At 37.8% G+C, this 14,476-nt stretch overlaps 1 protein-coding gene across 6 annotated transcripts in view; it reads right to left on the bottom strand.

The window, feature by feature from the left end:
* The window catches only part of LOC137044641 (dedicator of cytokinesis protein 7-like), a 58,087-nt gene extending 44,275 nt beyond the window's left edge, over positions 1 to 13,812 (bottom strand). For 2 of the 6 annotated variants that reach the window (XM_067420852.1, XM_067420860.1), the window contains exons 1-11: positions 13,566 to 13,810; positions 7,413 to 7,500; positions 5,716 to 5,891; positions 4,892 to 4,960; positions 4,092 to 4,215; positions 3,792 to 4,007; positions 3,365 to 3,450; positions 3,069 to 3,135; positions 2,785 to 2,934; positions 1,126 to 1,206; positions 659 to 815 (exon numbers count right to left, since the gene is read on the bottom strand). In XM_067420852.1, coding sequence (XP_067276953.1) covers positions 659 to 815; positions 1,126 to 1,206; positions 2,785 to 2,934; positions 3,069 to 3,135; positions 3,365 to 3,450; positions 3,792 to 4,007; positions 4,092 to 4,215; positions 4,892 to 4,960; positions 5,716 to 5,891; positions 7,413 to 7,500; positions 13,566 to 13,615 — 1,264 coding nt within the window. In that variant the 5' untranslated portion in view covers positions 13,616 to 13,810. Of the gene's footprint in view, positions 1 to 658; positions 816 to 1,125; positions 1,207 to 2,784; positions 2,935 to 3,068; positions 3,136 to 3,364; positions 3,451 to 3,791; positions 4,008 to 4,091; positions 4,216 to 4,891; positions 4,961 to 5,715; positions 5,892 to 7,412; positions 7,501 to 13,565 lie in introns of all 6 variants that reach the window. The other 4 variants (XM_067420836.1, XM_067420844.1, XM_067420880.1 and 1 more) reach the window with 4 other exon arrangements.
* Positions 13,813 to 14,476: the final 664 nt, after the last annotated feature.

Here is a 14,476-nt window from a genome sequence, read left to right as displayed (position 1 = left end):
GGAATGACAAAATGCTGTTTGCTATATAACTGAGTCATGCTACTAGGGCTGGGCGACATTTATAATAAATATAAAATATTTAAATTCAATATTAAGTCACAATTTATATTAGGAGTCTTTATTACTGTGTACGGTAAAGGTATGGACACAATACCAACGGCAAAGAACTAGCGCTAATGAAACGTGTTGTCGTGTCGCCTGCGTCAGAAAAATAATCTGAACTTGAACTCCCCGAGAGAACTACGGCCGTCTGTGAACTAGCATGCATGTTCTGGGCCTGGATGTCAATGAGACAACTGTCCATTTCTGCAGATATACTTGTCTATATTCGTCCTGTCAATCAAAAAGGGAAACCGACATTACAGGCTGCAGAAAATGTTACACAAACGGTGACTTTGCTACCGACTAATCTACTAAACTGAACAGCCAATTAGAGTTCTCTCTCTCTCACTGGTGGCCTAGTGTATGTATGTATGTATGTATATATATATATGATACTGGCATCACTGGCCATTGGCAGTTAATTTTAGTTCCTAGTTGTAAACATAATGCTCATCCCTTGTGTGTTAATTTCAGGGACATTTTCAAGGTGACTGCCTACAAGAAATCAATAAAAGGTAAACTCTAAAACAAAAAGTGTGTGAACTGTGGTTTATACCCGTGTCTGAGTCTGAATCGGAGCGTTCCAATCCTCCAACGCTGCTGACAATGTTCAGCAAGTGAATTGCCGTCCAGGCAAAGGGCATCCGGAAACAGCCCAGCCTTGAGCACATCTGCTCGGCCTGACTCTTCAGCTTCTCTAGCTTCTCCTTATGCTGCATATACATACACACACACAAAGGTGAAATCCAGTGAATCAATTCAGAGCAACCATATGGGTTTCACAAGTTAATGTGTGAGCAGTATTTATCATGCCATTTCAAACAACAAAAAAAAGCAACTTGGCAGCAGAATTATACAGTGGCAGTCACAGGCTCCAGCATCTACTGGACCTTGCTCATATTGAAGAAGAATGACAAATATTGCGGCAGTCCAGATCAAGTTGAGAAATTCTCCGATGATACCATAATCATGCCAGATGTGTCTGATGAAATACTCATGCATAAACTCATGGTACACTCGTACCTTAGTAGAGTCAGATTCCTTCATGACCATGTACGGCTCACAGCATTCGCCAATATCTCCCTGTTGAAGGACTTTCTCCAGCTGAAACACAAATACAGCAGAGCTCAACAATAAGGATATCCCAAAGCCCAACGAGTATATTTATATATTTAGTCAGCCCTTTTCTGTTTGTTTAGTCAAGTATTAGTTGACAATGTATGGGCAATTTTAGACTAGTTTTAGTCAATTAAAATAAATCTTTCATTAAATCGATTTTTTTTTCTTCATATTTACAAAACACAATGATTGCTGTCATTTGAGAAATGTATTTTTACAATTAAGCAGAATCACCTATAAGCAGAAATATAGAGAATGGTTTATTTCACCTTATCTAGTTGTACTGATTTATCATAGGCTATTTATCACATAAATTAACATTATAAAAACTGGTGAAACAAGAAATTTCTCACAAAAATGAAAACAATAAAATTCCAATTCCTAATGACACGAATGTTTTTTATTACAAAAACAGCAAAAATGCTTGTCACACAGAGGTGCATCTAAATAAGTTCATTTATTCAGAAACAACATTTGCAAACAATTTAGTCGAGATCCATGTTTGGATTTATAACTTTATCACTTACTGTTTTTGGACGAAAAACTAAAATTTTAGTAATGATTTTAGTAACGTTTTTATTATTTAACTATATTTTAGTCTTGTCTTTTGCATGCTGACATGCTAACAGTGATTAATTAATGACCTTGGTGTTGTCTCATCATCATCTCATCTTAGTCATGAAAAAAAGGTTTTTATTAACAAAATGAACACTATTTTTACATAATATGGTGTGATCTTTATTTAACTTAAAATTATAAACAATCTGACTAAACTACTAGGACACTCAAAACTGTACTTTTTTAATAAAAGACAATTTTTATTAAATTAACCCAGTAATTATTCAAAATGAAGGGTGAAATGAAGTAAAACCTTGAATTCCTAAGCTTCGTAACATCCTTCAGTGGCAAATCCTCCAAACGTTTTTGTTAGCTGCTTACAATACTTTGACCAATTTTGGACAATTCCTACCCACATGCTCATCAATAATAATCAATATCTATGGATTTTCTTGATAATACAACACCATTTCCACACCCTGCCACACCATTTGATCTGGCTTAAAAGGTCAGGACTCAAGAAAACAAGCATTTTCTTCCTTCTCAGACATTCTTTAGTCAATAAAACTTGTGAGATTTAGTTCCTTGTCTTGTTGCCTCATCCAACCTCTCTAAAGCTTAAAGTGACATTCTCATGAAATGTATCTATACAAAGACAGATAGATAGAAATCTTTTGTAACATTATAAATGTCTTTAATATTATTTTTGATCAGTTTAATGTATTATTGCTGAATAGTAAGGTATTGTATATAGAAATATATAAAAAATTCACTAGCACTAGTAAAAATGTTTTAGTATTTGTAACTCCTAACTTAATAAAACAGGCTGTGTAACTATAAGGAACGATTACCTCATAATGTATGTCCGTGTGCAAGTTTGAGGGACTTTATTTTAAATCAAACACATACACCTCTTTAGCTACACGTGCCATAGGTTGCCATCCCCTAGAGTTCCTAATGTACCCTCTCTAGGACACGTGGCACTGCGCCCCCTGCTGGTCATACCTTAATGACTAGAAAGATGTCAGGAGATGGGTATGTGATGGAGAAGATAGCAGATCGGGCCAGGGTGGAGATGGCTACATGGGGGTTGTGGGGTCGAAGCAAGCCCTTTATCTGATCCGAATTCAGGTCAAAGTGAAAATCCTCAGAAATCTGAGAGAGGAAAGGAGCATGGATGAAAGTGATACAGTATATAAATGATCATGAACCGATCAGCCATCACAGGATTTGAACCCACAACATTTGATGTAACAAACATTTAAAAGGTTAAGAATATTTGGTCATACCTTTTTCTTTTCTCTGACATCATACAGGGCCAGGGAACCAAATATTGGCTCGATTTCAATCTCAAATCTGGAAGAACCACAGTGAGTCAGATCACACTGCAGATGGCTTAACTGTTCAGGGTGGATGTGTAATCAGAAGGTGTGTTAAATCACATTCAATGAATACAGTTACCAACTGAAGAAAACTGGGCTGTTTACACTGATTTATGGTTATTGTAAAACAATCAACAATGCAGCCAATTGTTGACCTCAGCAATAAAATGCTTGATGATTGGATGGCTGGATGAGAGCCTTACTTGAGCGACAAACACTTGACCATGATCCTCTGGCCGGTGTGCTCTTTGGGAACCTCTGGGATTGCACACCTCTCGACGGCCTCGTCCTGTCAGAAACAAAGAACTGTCATCATGACTACAGCGCAGTCAGCACCATGGCAACGTTTGCTCAGTCATCAGAAACAATGTGTACACAGACAAAAAGCGAGAGGATGAGCAGCGACGATGCGGAGGAGCAAGAGACGGAGGAAAAACAAAGAAAACGTTCGACAAGATCAAACAAAATCACAGATGGATCATTAGAGAGACGTCTCTGCTTTTGAACTTCAGCGTTTGACAGCTCTCCTACATAAAAGTATTACTCATCGTCTCCTACACAGAAGACTCTACTTTCCTTTTCTACTTTTTTTCCACACACAGTCTCGCACTGACTTTAATGATTTCAGACCTCATCCGGTGCAGGGTAAAGTCCCAGCAGATCAGTGTGGCGGCACTGCTGGCGGTTCTCAGCATTGCGGCGGTCCATGTCCTCCGCAGCCGTGCGCTCCAGCACAGAAGGGAGCAGCGCATCAGGTGTGGAGTTTTTCAGGTCAAATATACTGGAAGCCCAGCTCCCCCGCGGCGTCTCATCTAGTGACACGGAGTGCCTCTTGGAGTCATCCTGCTACAGACAGAAACTTTTAGGCCACGGCTCCCACCACTGGTGTGATTTTATGTAGTGTCTGAGTTTAGTTCATCAGACAGTCACCTGCTCATCCTGACGATCAATGACTGCCTCATCCAGCTCAAATGTCTGTTTGATGAGTCCTTTCTGCTTCTCCCGCTGCCGCTCAGAGTTATGAGGCGTCTGTGTCGTGCTGTATCGTTGATACCTGAGAGAGCACGAAGCAGAATGTTTCTACTCTCTAAACAACTTGTTCTCCAGTAAGCATCCATGTCAAAGTATAAACAAATTTTAAGACCTTTGAAAACGTAAAGTCTTTTAAGTAAAATCTCTTTATTATTTGAGTTTTGTAGACAACATAAACTGTACCTATGTCTGAACTTCTTTACAAAACAACATTTTGATTTGAACTGAAGATGTGCCTATTATACACTACTGTTCAAAAGTTTGGGGTCAATAAGTTGTTTTGTGTGTGTTTTTAATAAATTAATACTTTTCTTCAGAAAGTATGCAGTACATTGATGAAAAGTGTCTGTAAAAGGCATTTATAAGGTTTAAAATAAATGCTATTTTTCAAAGAAGCTGCAATAAATATTTCACAAATGTTATTAAAGGAACTGTTTTTACTGTATTTTCGCTCAAATAAATGCAGCCTAGGTGAGCATGAGGAAGAAAAAAATATATACTCTAATTTTTGAACAGTACAAAGACACTCCTTCAATACTGATTAAAAAGCATCCCTGAGATGATGATTGAATGTTCTGATTAGTTGAATGTTATTTTTTGGTCACTATACTCCTGAAAAAGCATGTATGTCCAAACTTTTGACTGGTACTGGGTGTGTATTTTACACTCCAAGTTCATATATGAGAAAGAATACTCACTTCCTCTGGATAATGAGCCAGTCATCAGTGTAGACCCCCAGGGCATCCCTCACTCTGGGGTCCAGCGAGCTATCAAAAATGAGTGCAAAAAGAGAAACCATCAAAAGCCAAATACCCTCACACCCTTTTTCCACACTTGTTCTCAGCCAGGCGAACCGGAGCCTGTCAAAAGCTGGCCACATGTTTCCACACAGACTTGAGGATGGTGAGGTAACAATGCTACATGTTGCTTACCTGACTATAAACAGGCTAAAATCAAATGGTGCACATCCCTGTGTTTGTGCAGGCTATGTGGCACTTCTGTTTTGCTGTTCATAGTCCCTGGAATGTTTCTAGTGAACTGGCAACACCTCAAAAACTCTTGATACTGTCATGTGTCCTTTTTGGAGATATATTGGAACTGAAACCGTTGATTCAATTGCTCTCTCACACGTTGAGTCTTTCTCAAGTGCACAGTTTTATATATTTAGATATGGCAATGTAGTGCAACATTACTTCATTGCTCAACGAGAATGACAGCGACAGCATTTCTCGGCCTTCCCACAATCCATTCAAGACGAACAAAGTTTTAGGGTCTGAGTTGAACCAATCTGCATTGGAAATGCACAGAACGGTTAGAGAATGGGCAAAGGCTGGGAATCCGTACTGGAACTGGGTCGGTGGAAAAGGGGTATTAGTGCACTCAAAGGCAGCATAGCATGGCTTATCCAAGATGATGAGATTACCTGACTAGCAGTGAGGGCGTGAGGAAGGGCAAGGTTCATTACAGTGTGTGTGTGTGTGTGTGTGTGTGTGTGTGAGTGTGTGTGTGATGGGCAACTCACTCCTCCTCAGGGACTGGTGGCTCTATGGTAGCACACTCTCTCTCCTGCAGCAGCAGCTCGAGGTCATCGCTGGGGAACTCCAGCAGCTGTCTGAGGGGTCCGGCCTCTGCTCCTGGTGGATGGCTGCTAACATACTCCTCATAGTCCACTGGCTCCACCACCTCAGTCAGAGGCACCTATTGAAGGTTACAAGCGTCAACCCTGGACCTGACTCAGTCTGAACAATCAAAATTAATAAATATTATTTTGATCAAATTCAAAACTGTTGCTTGAAATACTTTATGGGACCACAGCATTTTCTTTAAGTATGTATATGTGTATATGACTGTATACTATTTATGTACGCTACTAATATATAAGGTTTGATGTCATTAAAAGAAGTCTCTAGAAGACCCTATTCCTTGTCTGGTATCGTAAGCTTTTAGAAAATGCCTTGATTTGAACCTTCAACATTTTGGTTGCCATTGAAGACCATAATGTGAAGAAAAATCCTGTAATGTTTTCCCTAAAAAAAACCTTAATTTCTTTTTGACTGAAGAAAGACATGAACATCTTGGATGAGATGGGTGTGATTAAATTATCAGGAAATTTTAATTTTGAAGTAAATTAATCCTTTCAGTGTCACATGATCCTTCTATTTAAGAAACATTATTATTATTATTATTATTATTATTATTATCAATGTTGAAAGCAGTTGTGCTGCTTAATATTTTTGTGGAAACCATGACAACATCTATTTTCAAAACTCTGATAAATACAAAGTTCAAAAGAACAGCATTTATTTCAAATACAAATCTAATTTAATGCATTCTTGCTCAACAAATTAATTTATTTCAGTAAACCATCTTACGGACTCATTTACAGTGTCAAAAAGTTGTGGAAATTTTTGCATAGTACAATGAACTCTTTATCTGTAAAATTTGACTGTGTAATATGACCCATTTCAATAGCTTCAGTGCAGTTATCCACTTGCTGTTGTAACATACAAAATGAAGGCTTGACTGTAGTTTATCTACTTTATTTGGATACTGTATGAGACACATAGTTTCTCAAGGTAGAGTTTTACCAACACTGCAATAACAAAGTACAGAGAAACAAAAACTTAAAATAACTTGTTAGGGGAAATGCGGGGGGAAGTGATTGTGGCTTGTGGTCAATTCCACTTCCCCTTTCTTTATATTCCCATCTTTAAATCCCATACAGTGCTCCAAAACACAATTTCAGCACTCATCATAATAACAGTTAAAAAATGCTTAGTATCTTTTATGGAAACAATTTTTACAGGTCACACACACACACGCACGCACGCACGCACGTAAAAATGTACCTGCATTTATTTGAAATATAAATCTTTTGTAACATTATACATGTACTTACTGTCAGTGTCAAAAGTATTGATTTCTTTAAAAAAAGAAGAAAAAAAAAATATGTCTGAATGGAAATACATTAATACACTTAAGTAAAACCATTCCAAACACATGACATTGTAAATATTTACATATTACACTTAGTGCTGCTGAATTCCAGAAGAACAAGAGTACCCAATATCACATTCAAGTCTTGTACCCCCAGGTTTGTTTTCAAAGCAAACATTCTGCAAACTGTTAAATTACGCCCTCAGTCTTACTCAAGACCTGGCAGGAGCCCACAGGACTGTGCAGACAAGCAGAAATACATAAACACAAATACACACTAACCGGTTGATGAGCCCCAGCACGTTTTTTGGACAGCTGTGGAGAGCCATATTCCCGAGAAACCTGCTTCCTGACCTCAGACGCTACTGTCCTATGAGAGACACAAACCAAGACAGAAAGAGACCTTTATTAGATTTACAAGATTTTATATAAATCGCATCAGGAGCTCATATGCAATGACAAAATATCACAAAGATCATCAAGAGCATCACAACGAATCAGACACAGACAGCGAGATGAGTTCATATCAGATCATATTATTGCTGCCAGAGCCGGCAGCTGCTTAGATGGCGACGGTCAAACTCGACATTTGAAGAGATGCTGAGCCGCTGGCAGAGAGCAGGCAGGACGCCACAGCTCTGCCAATTTGAGAACTAAAAGCAAATGAGAGGCTTTAATGCCCCACAAAGCCCAATAACCCAGTAACCCCTCATCCACTCAGAGATAGCCTGCAGCTGCTCTCTAACAAACTCAAACTGCCTCGCTCTCACAGACAAATATATGAACACACAGCTGCAGATGCTCCAGTTCCCTTCAAAACACACACACACACACACACACACACACACACACACACACACACACACACACACACACACACACACACACACACACCCACCCCATAGTGAAGCATTCTAAGGCAAGTATCCCTATTACTATAGCTCAAACTCAAGAGATAAGGACTTAAAGAACATTTCAGCATGTATGTAATATGTAGGAGTGTTGCAATATACCACTATTGATGATACAAATGAAAATTATATAATATTTAAGACTACACATATATGATAATATTATACATAATCCAAAGACAGTATTAGTTTGATCTTCAATCATAGTAGGTGGTTATATGCTGGTTTCCTCTCATCATAAATCCAAAAACAATGACGGCTGCATCTGAAATGTCGGAGTCTCTCTGAGTCATGATTCTTTTCAAGAAGTAATAGCTTCGCAATCGTAAAAAAAAAAAAAAAAAAAAAAAGTGTGTTCTATTATATAGTATTCATGCAAGGTAAATCTGTCAGGCTGTCAGCGTCACGAGACCTACAGCATCAGTTGTGTCGCTTCGCTCTCATTTATAAATCTTCTTCAGTGGCCTCACGGGATAGCAAAATGTCCATTGGATGCACACTTCTCACCGCGATTATTTTTTTCCACCTGAATAATTCAGACATATAGTACTTTGGCGCACTGTTTTTCAAACTATACACATTATTTTGAGTGCAATTTATTGGCTAATAAAGAGAATGCACAAAAGAAACCAAGTTAAGATGAATTTGATTGATAACGTTGTTTTTAATTACTTAATATAATTGTGAAAGTTACTGTGAATTAGTTTGGTTAGGATAATCATGTAGTGATATATATTATAGTGACAATTGCATGCATTTCAGCAGTTTGTTCTTCATTGTTCAACAGAAAATAAATGTATGGCCACATTTACACTGCAAGCCTTAAATGGATAGTTCACAAAAAAACAAAAAAAAAACAAAAAAACATTTGGTTATCATTTACTCACCTCAAACCTGTAGTTTCTTTTTTGGTTGAACACCAAATAATATATTTCGAAGAGTGTTGGTAACCAGACAGTTAATGGTACAATTGACTTCCATAGTATTTATTTTATTCTACTATGGAAGTCCATGGCAACCTTCAACTGTTTGATTACAAACATTATTTGAAATATCTTCTCTCGTGTTAAACGGAGGAAAGAAATTCATACAGGTTTGGAACAACTTGAGCGTGAGAGTGTGTAAATTATGACAATTTTCATCTTTATTGCTTAATAATATATTTGGGGCTGTTTTTAAATGTGGCCAATATCAGATTTGAGTGTGAACTGGACCACATGCACAATATAACGATAAGTATTGTACACACTACACGATCAGAAGTAAACTGTCAGCATTGACATTTCCATTTATAAGCTGACGTGCAGGAACAAACAGGGGGGAAAAATATTCAATAATGCAAACACAAATCAATTCTGCTGTAAAGCAGCTCTAACATTAAACACTAAACAGTCATTATTCATTTGAAATCAGTTTGGATTCATTTCGATTCAGTAACTGTATGTAACTGTGTAATAACTGTGGTTCAATAACCACGATGTGGTGGCGAGTCCTGCAAAGGCAAACACTTTTACATTTTCTAACCTTAACCACCGCTGCCGCTTAACGAACCCAGACTTTGAGCTGCTAACAAAACCCTGCCGACTACAGCATCAGGCCCTGTCATTCAACCAACCCCGATGTGGTGTAAAGAGCGGATGTGACCTCCTCCCAGGGGTCAAGCCACTTCACTGACTAACCATTTCCTGAAATTATGAAGCTATGACTGTGAAGGAAAAGACTGTTAGGGCAAACTAAGCATGGCTGGCCATCGGGGTCAAGCTGAAGTAATAATAACATGCCGTTTGTTTTACAGTGTACTGCAAAGAGAATTAAGAGCTTTCATAAGTGCATGTTAATGTGTGACCTTTAGGTGTTGCACGCTTCTTCAAGACAAAATATATATATATATATATATATATATATATATATATATATATATATATATATATATATATATCAGAGCCCTGCACCGGGGTTTCCTATTTCCTGCTTCAAAAGGAAAGAGGAAAACTAGTCTGCTCTAAAAGCAATGTACGGAATGGAGCGCACCACCCTTTCCTACATCCTGCAGGGAAACAATGAGTCCTGTCTCACAGAGGTGAAGACAGAGAAAGATAATAACTATGAAATATAAGCCTATGCACAAGTTTCATGCCTTTTGGGCAGAAGAGACATATATTTACATTGCAAGTCTGAGATTGTGCAGCAGTACAAACAGCGCCATACAAACCAACAGAATTGTGTTCATATGAAAGTACCACGGTATTAGCATCTCCTTAAAGTGCTTTTGTAAGGGAACACTACTCAAGACACTCTCCGAAGGCTTGTCTACTTCCGCATTGAAAGATTTAACTTAGGACCCATACATTTTTTAACATGTCCATTAATTTGGATTGATTTTAATCTCAAATTGTCATTGTTTCTCTAGTCTATGTCGAAGAATAAAAAACATTATTTATCAACAACTGTCAACAAATAGAAAAACAATAAATAGCTGAATTAATCCAGACAAACTGCGTAGTATCTGCATGTTTTTATGAACCCATCGAACAAGTTCCAGAAATGCTTCACCAGCAAAAAACGTGTTGATTTCCATCAACTCCTGATGAGCAGCATAAATAAGATACATATCCTGACTCATACATTAACACTTGTAGAAAAGCAGTACTGCCTCACGTACAATAATTATTGATTTGTATGAAAATTTTGACATCTGTATGATAATTTATCATCCCATAATGTATGAAAATGTCTAAATTGTGTGACACTTCAAATAATGGTTGTTGTAATCATAGGGCTTCTATACTCATTGAGCTAGCTGTGGATCCTACGTCTACCGTCATGATTGTGAGAAGGTGAACGTGGTGTTAAGCATGTCTTCCATCTCATCTCACATTAAATCTTCTTGGCAAGTCATTGTTGAGAATGACTCTCTCTCACGAGCACAAGTTAATGTTCCTGCCGTGGCACTTAGGTCAGTTGTTTCCGATAGTTTAGCAAAAAAGTATAGAAATGAGTGCTGAAAAAGAAGGTGAAGGGGAAGGCAGACTCTATGGAGCAGGGTGTGAAAAAAATAGTTGTTGGTCTAAATAAATGGTTGTATTACGTACATTTGACTCGTGTATGATAATTACCAATTTGGCAACACTGAATTAAAGTTTTTTTTTTTTTAAATAGTGTTGTCAAATAGATTAAACTCATCTAACAAAAGTTTGTAAAGGATTACAGGATTATTAGGATATTTAGAATAATCCTAAAACATTATTAGGATCACCTTCAGAACTGCCTTAATTCTATGTGGCACTGATTCAACAAGTTGCTGAAAGCATTCTTTAGAAATGTTGGCCCATATTGATAGGATAGCATCTTGCAGTAGATGGAGATTTGTGGAATGCACATCCAGGGCACAAAGCTCCCATTCCACCAAATCCCAAAGATGCTCTATTGGGTTGAGATCTGGTGACTGTGGGGGCCATTTTAGTTCAGTGAATTCATTGTCATGTTCAAGAAACCAATTTGAAATGATTCGAGCTTTGTGACATGGTGCATTATCCTGCTGGAAGTAGCCATCAGAGGATGGGTACATGGTGGTCATAAAGGGATGGACATGGTCAGAACATTGTTCAGGTAGGCCGTGAAATTTAAACGATGCCCAATTGGCACTAAGTGGCCTCAAGTGTGTTAAGAAAACATCCTCCACAGCATTACACCACCACCACCAGCCTGCACAGTGGTAACAAGGCATGATGGATCCATGTCCTCATTCTGTTTACGCCAAATTCTGACTCTACCATCTGAATGTCTCAACAGAATTCAAGACTCATCAGGCCAGACGGTGGTGTCTTCTGCTGTTGTAGCCCATTCGCCTCAAGGTTGTGCGTGTTGTGGCTTCACAAATGCTTTGCTGCATACCTCGGTTGTAACGAGTGGTTATTTCAGTCAAAGTTGCTCTTCTATCAGCTTGAATCAGTCGGCCCATTCTCCTCTGACCTCTAGCATCAACAAGGCATTTTCACCCACAGGACTGCTGCATGTTTTTCCCTTTTCACACCATTCTTTGTAAACCCTAGAAATGGTTGTGCGTGAAAATCCCAGTAACTGAGCAGATTGTGAAATACTCAGACCAGCCCATCTGGAACCAACAACCTTGCCACGCTCAAAATTGCTTAAATCACCTTTCTTTACCATTCTGACATTCAGTTTGGAGTTCAGGAGATTGTCTTGACCAGGACCACTCCCCTAATTGCATTGAAGCAACTTTCATGTGATTGGTTGATTAGATAATTGCACTAATGAGAAAATGAACAGGTGTTACTAATAATCCTTTAGGTAAGTGTGTGTGTGTGTATGTATATATATATATATATATATATATATATATATATATATATATATATATATATATATATATAAAACACACAAACGTTTGTTACATATGCGATTAATCGATTTGACAATACTACTACTAAAAAAAAAGTTCTCCTGTGCTTCTAAAGTAATACTGACAATCAATTACGTTAACCTGTCAAATATTTTACATGGCTGGTGTACACAGTCACATGATCAGAGTTGTTTAATTTCGGTTTGCCCCTTTGACAGATTATGTCTGTGTCAAAGCTCCTTACAAGTCATTATACAGATACAACTACCATATTTAATATATAGGCTAATTTTAGAAAGGTCTAATACTAATATATTACATTGCCCTAGGGCCTAGGCCTAGTCTCATATAAATTATGATCATAACTTGTAAACATGTCAGTGGTACCATCTGTGACCAGAGGGAAAATACATAACACCAAATTATAATAAAATATAGGAGCTATATTTATATAGGCCTAATATTATATGCATTCATATATTTTTGACCAGACTGATTTACAATATAAAATTTAGATTTCAAAGTTTTATATTAAATGTAACAAGAATAATACATGCAATTATTCTATTACAATTACAATCAATTATTTCTGGATTATAGCCTTCTTATTACAAATAAATCATTGTTACTTTATTATTAGCAACTTTGGGACTGAGGAAATTATACATTCTCACTTTGCAGTTTCTCATTCTTTACTGTTTTAATTACATCAAATTAAAGTGGAAAAAACGTTAATTCCGTATCATTGCGCTAGCCGAGGTGTAAATTACATATACAGACTTTAATGTTTTAAAAGGGACAGCCTTGAGCGCATTCCCAAGTGATATGTTTGAATAGATAAAAGAGCAGTTCAGATTTCACTAGCCACCATCACATTACAGTTCATGGTGTTAAATGAATAATCTTTTCAGATTTAAAGACACCATGTAACTAATTAATTGAAAAGTACTTCATCAGTTACTATAGTAAAACAGAAGTTAGTTGCAGTGTCACACTGTTTCGAAGTACGGCGAGTTGAACTAAACAAAAGGTTCATCCCTCTGTAACTCGTGGCGGATCTCTTTATCTCTCCCATTCCCGTGAATCCCGATGCGCGGGACAACTATTGTACTGCACAACACATCTCACGTTACTGTTCAACAGTCGGTAAAGTTCACTTACCTGTTAATCTTGTGCGCAAAAGCCCTCCGTTCGCTCGTTAAGTTTGCCATCCCATCTAAACAGGGAGAGCTCCCGTACAGTTTCCCTGTACTTTGGTAATATTATTATGGAGTGGAGTCATTAGCTTCCTTGTGTCACTTTGGCGCATAATAGCGCCTCCTTCCGGTCTGGGGGCGAATCGCGCTGTTGACCAAGCTCACCAAACCGGTTTACAATGACGCACCTGTCTTTATCTTTGGGGATCTGCGATGTTTATCGTTTCTGGAATAGATAATGAAAGAAGATTAATGTTTTCCCTACTTAAAAAGTAACACTTTTAGCAGATTATCAAGAATACCACAACAAGCCAATTTCGTATCCTACTTAACTGTTAATGTAAGCCTACATCTTTTCACTTGAATAAAACGACAAACACTGTAACGTTACATAATTTCACTGTTAAGTAGGCTATAGTTATATCTCATAGTATAATAGTAGGCTAAGCTCTTTACGAACGCCAGACACATATGTTTATATTGTACAATAGGTGGCTAGTGTTTTTACGTGCTGATAAGTTGTGTTATGTCGCCTGAGGTGGTAATTTTTTAACCGTTAGAATCTAACCGTTAGTTGTTTTGTTGTGGAGTGGATAAGCTAGTTCTCGCATGGGGAGATAAAAAAAAAACCCGGAGTAGCGCTCGAGCGGAGTGATTACAGAACTCTTTGATTTGGGAAGGGAAATTTCTCTGTCGGATCCGCTCCATTTATTTACGTTGATCCAGTCCGGGTTTCAGTGTGTTGTATTGTCGCCTGCGCTAAGTAACAAGCTACTATCGATGTTTCGGCTAAGAAAGAAACGAAATGGAAGAAAAAGAAATGCGAAATAATTGATCTGTTTTTGTCTGAAACGTAAGTTGCTCGATGAATTACTT

Source organism: Pseudorasbora parva, chromosome 2 (genome assembly GCF_024679245.1).
Source record: "Pseudorasbora parva isolate DD20220531a chromosome 2, ASM2467924v1, whole genome shotgun sequence".
NCBI classification, from domain to species: Eukaryota; Metazoa; Chordata; class Actinopteri; order Cypriniformes; family Gobionidae; genus Pseudorasbora; species Pseudorasbora parva.
Note: the sequence above shows the minus strand (reverse complement) of the source record. Positions and strands in the feature narration are given on the sequence as shown.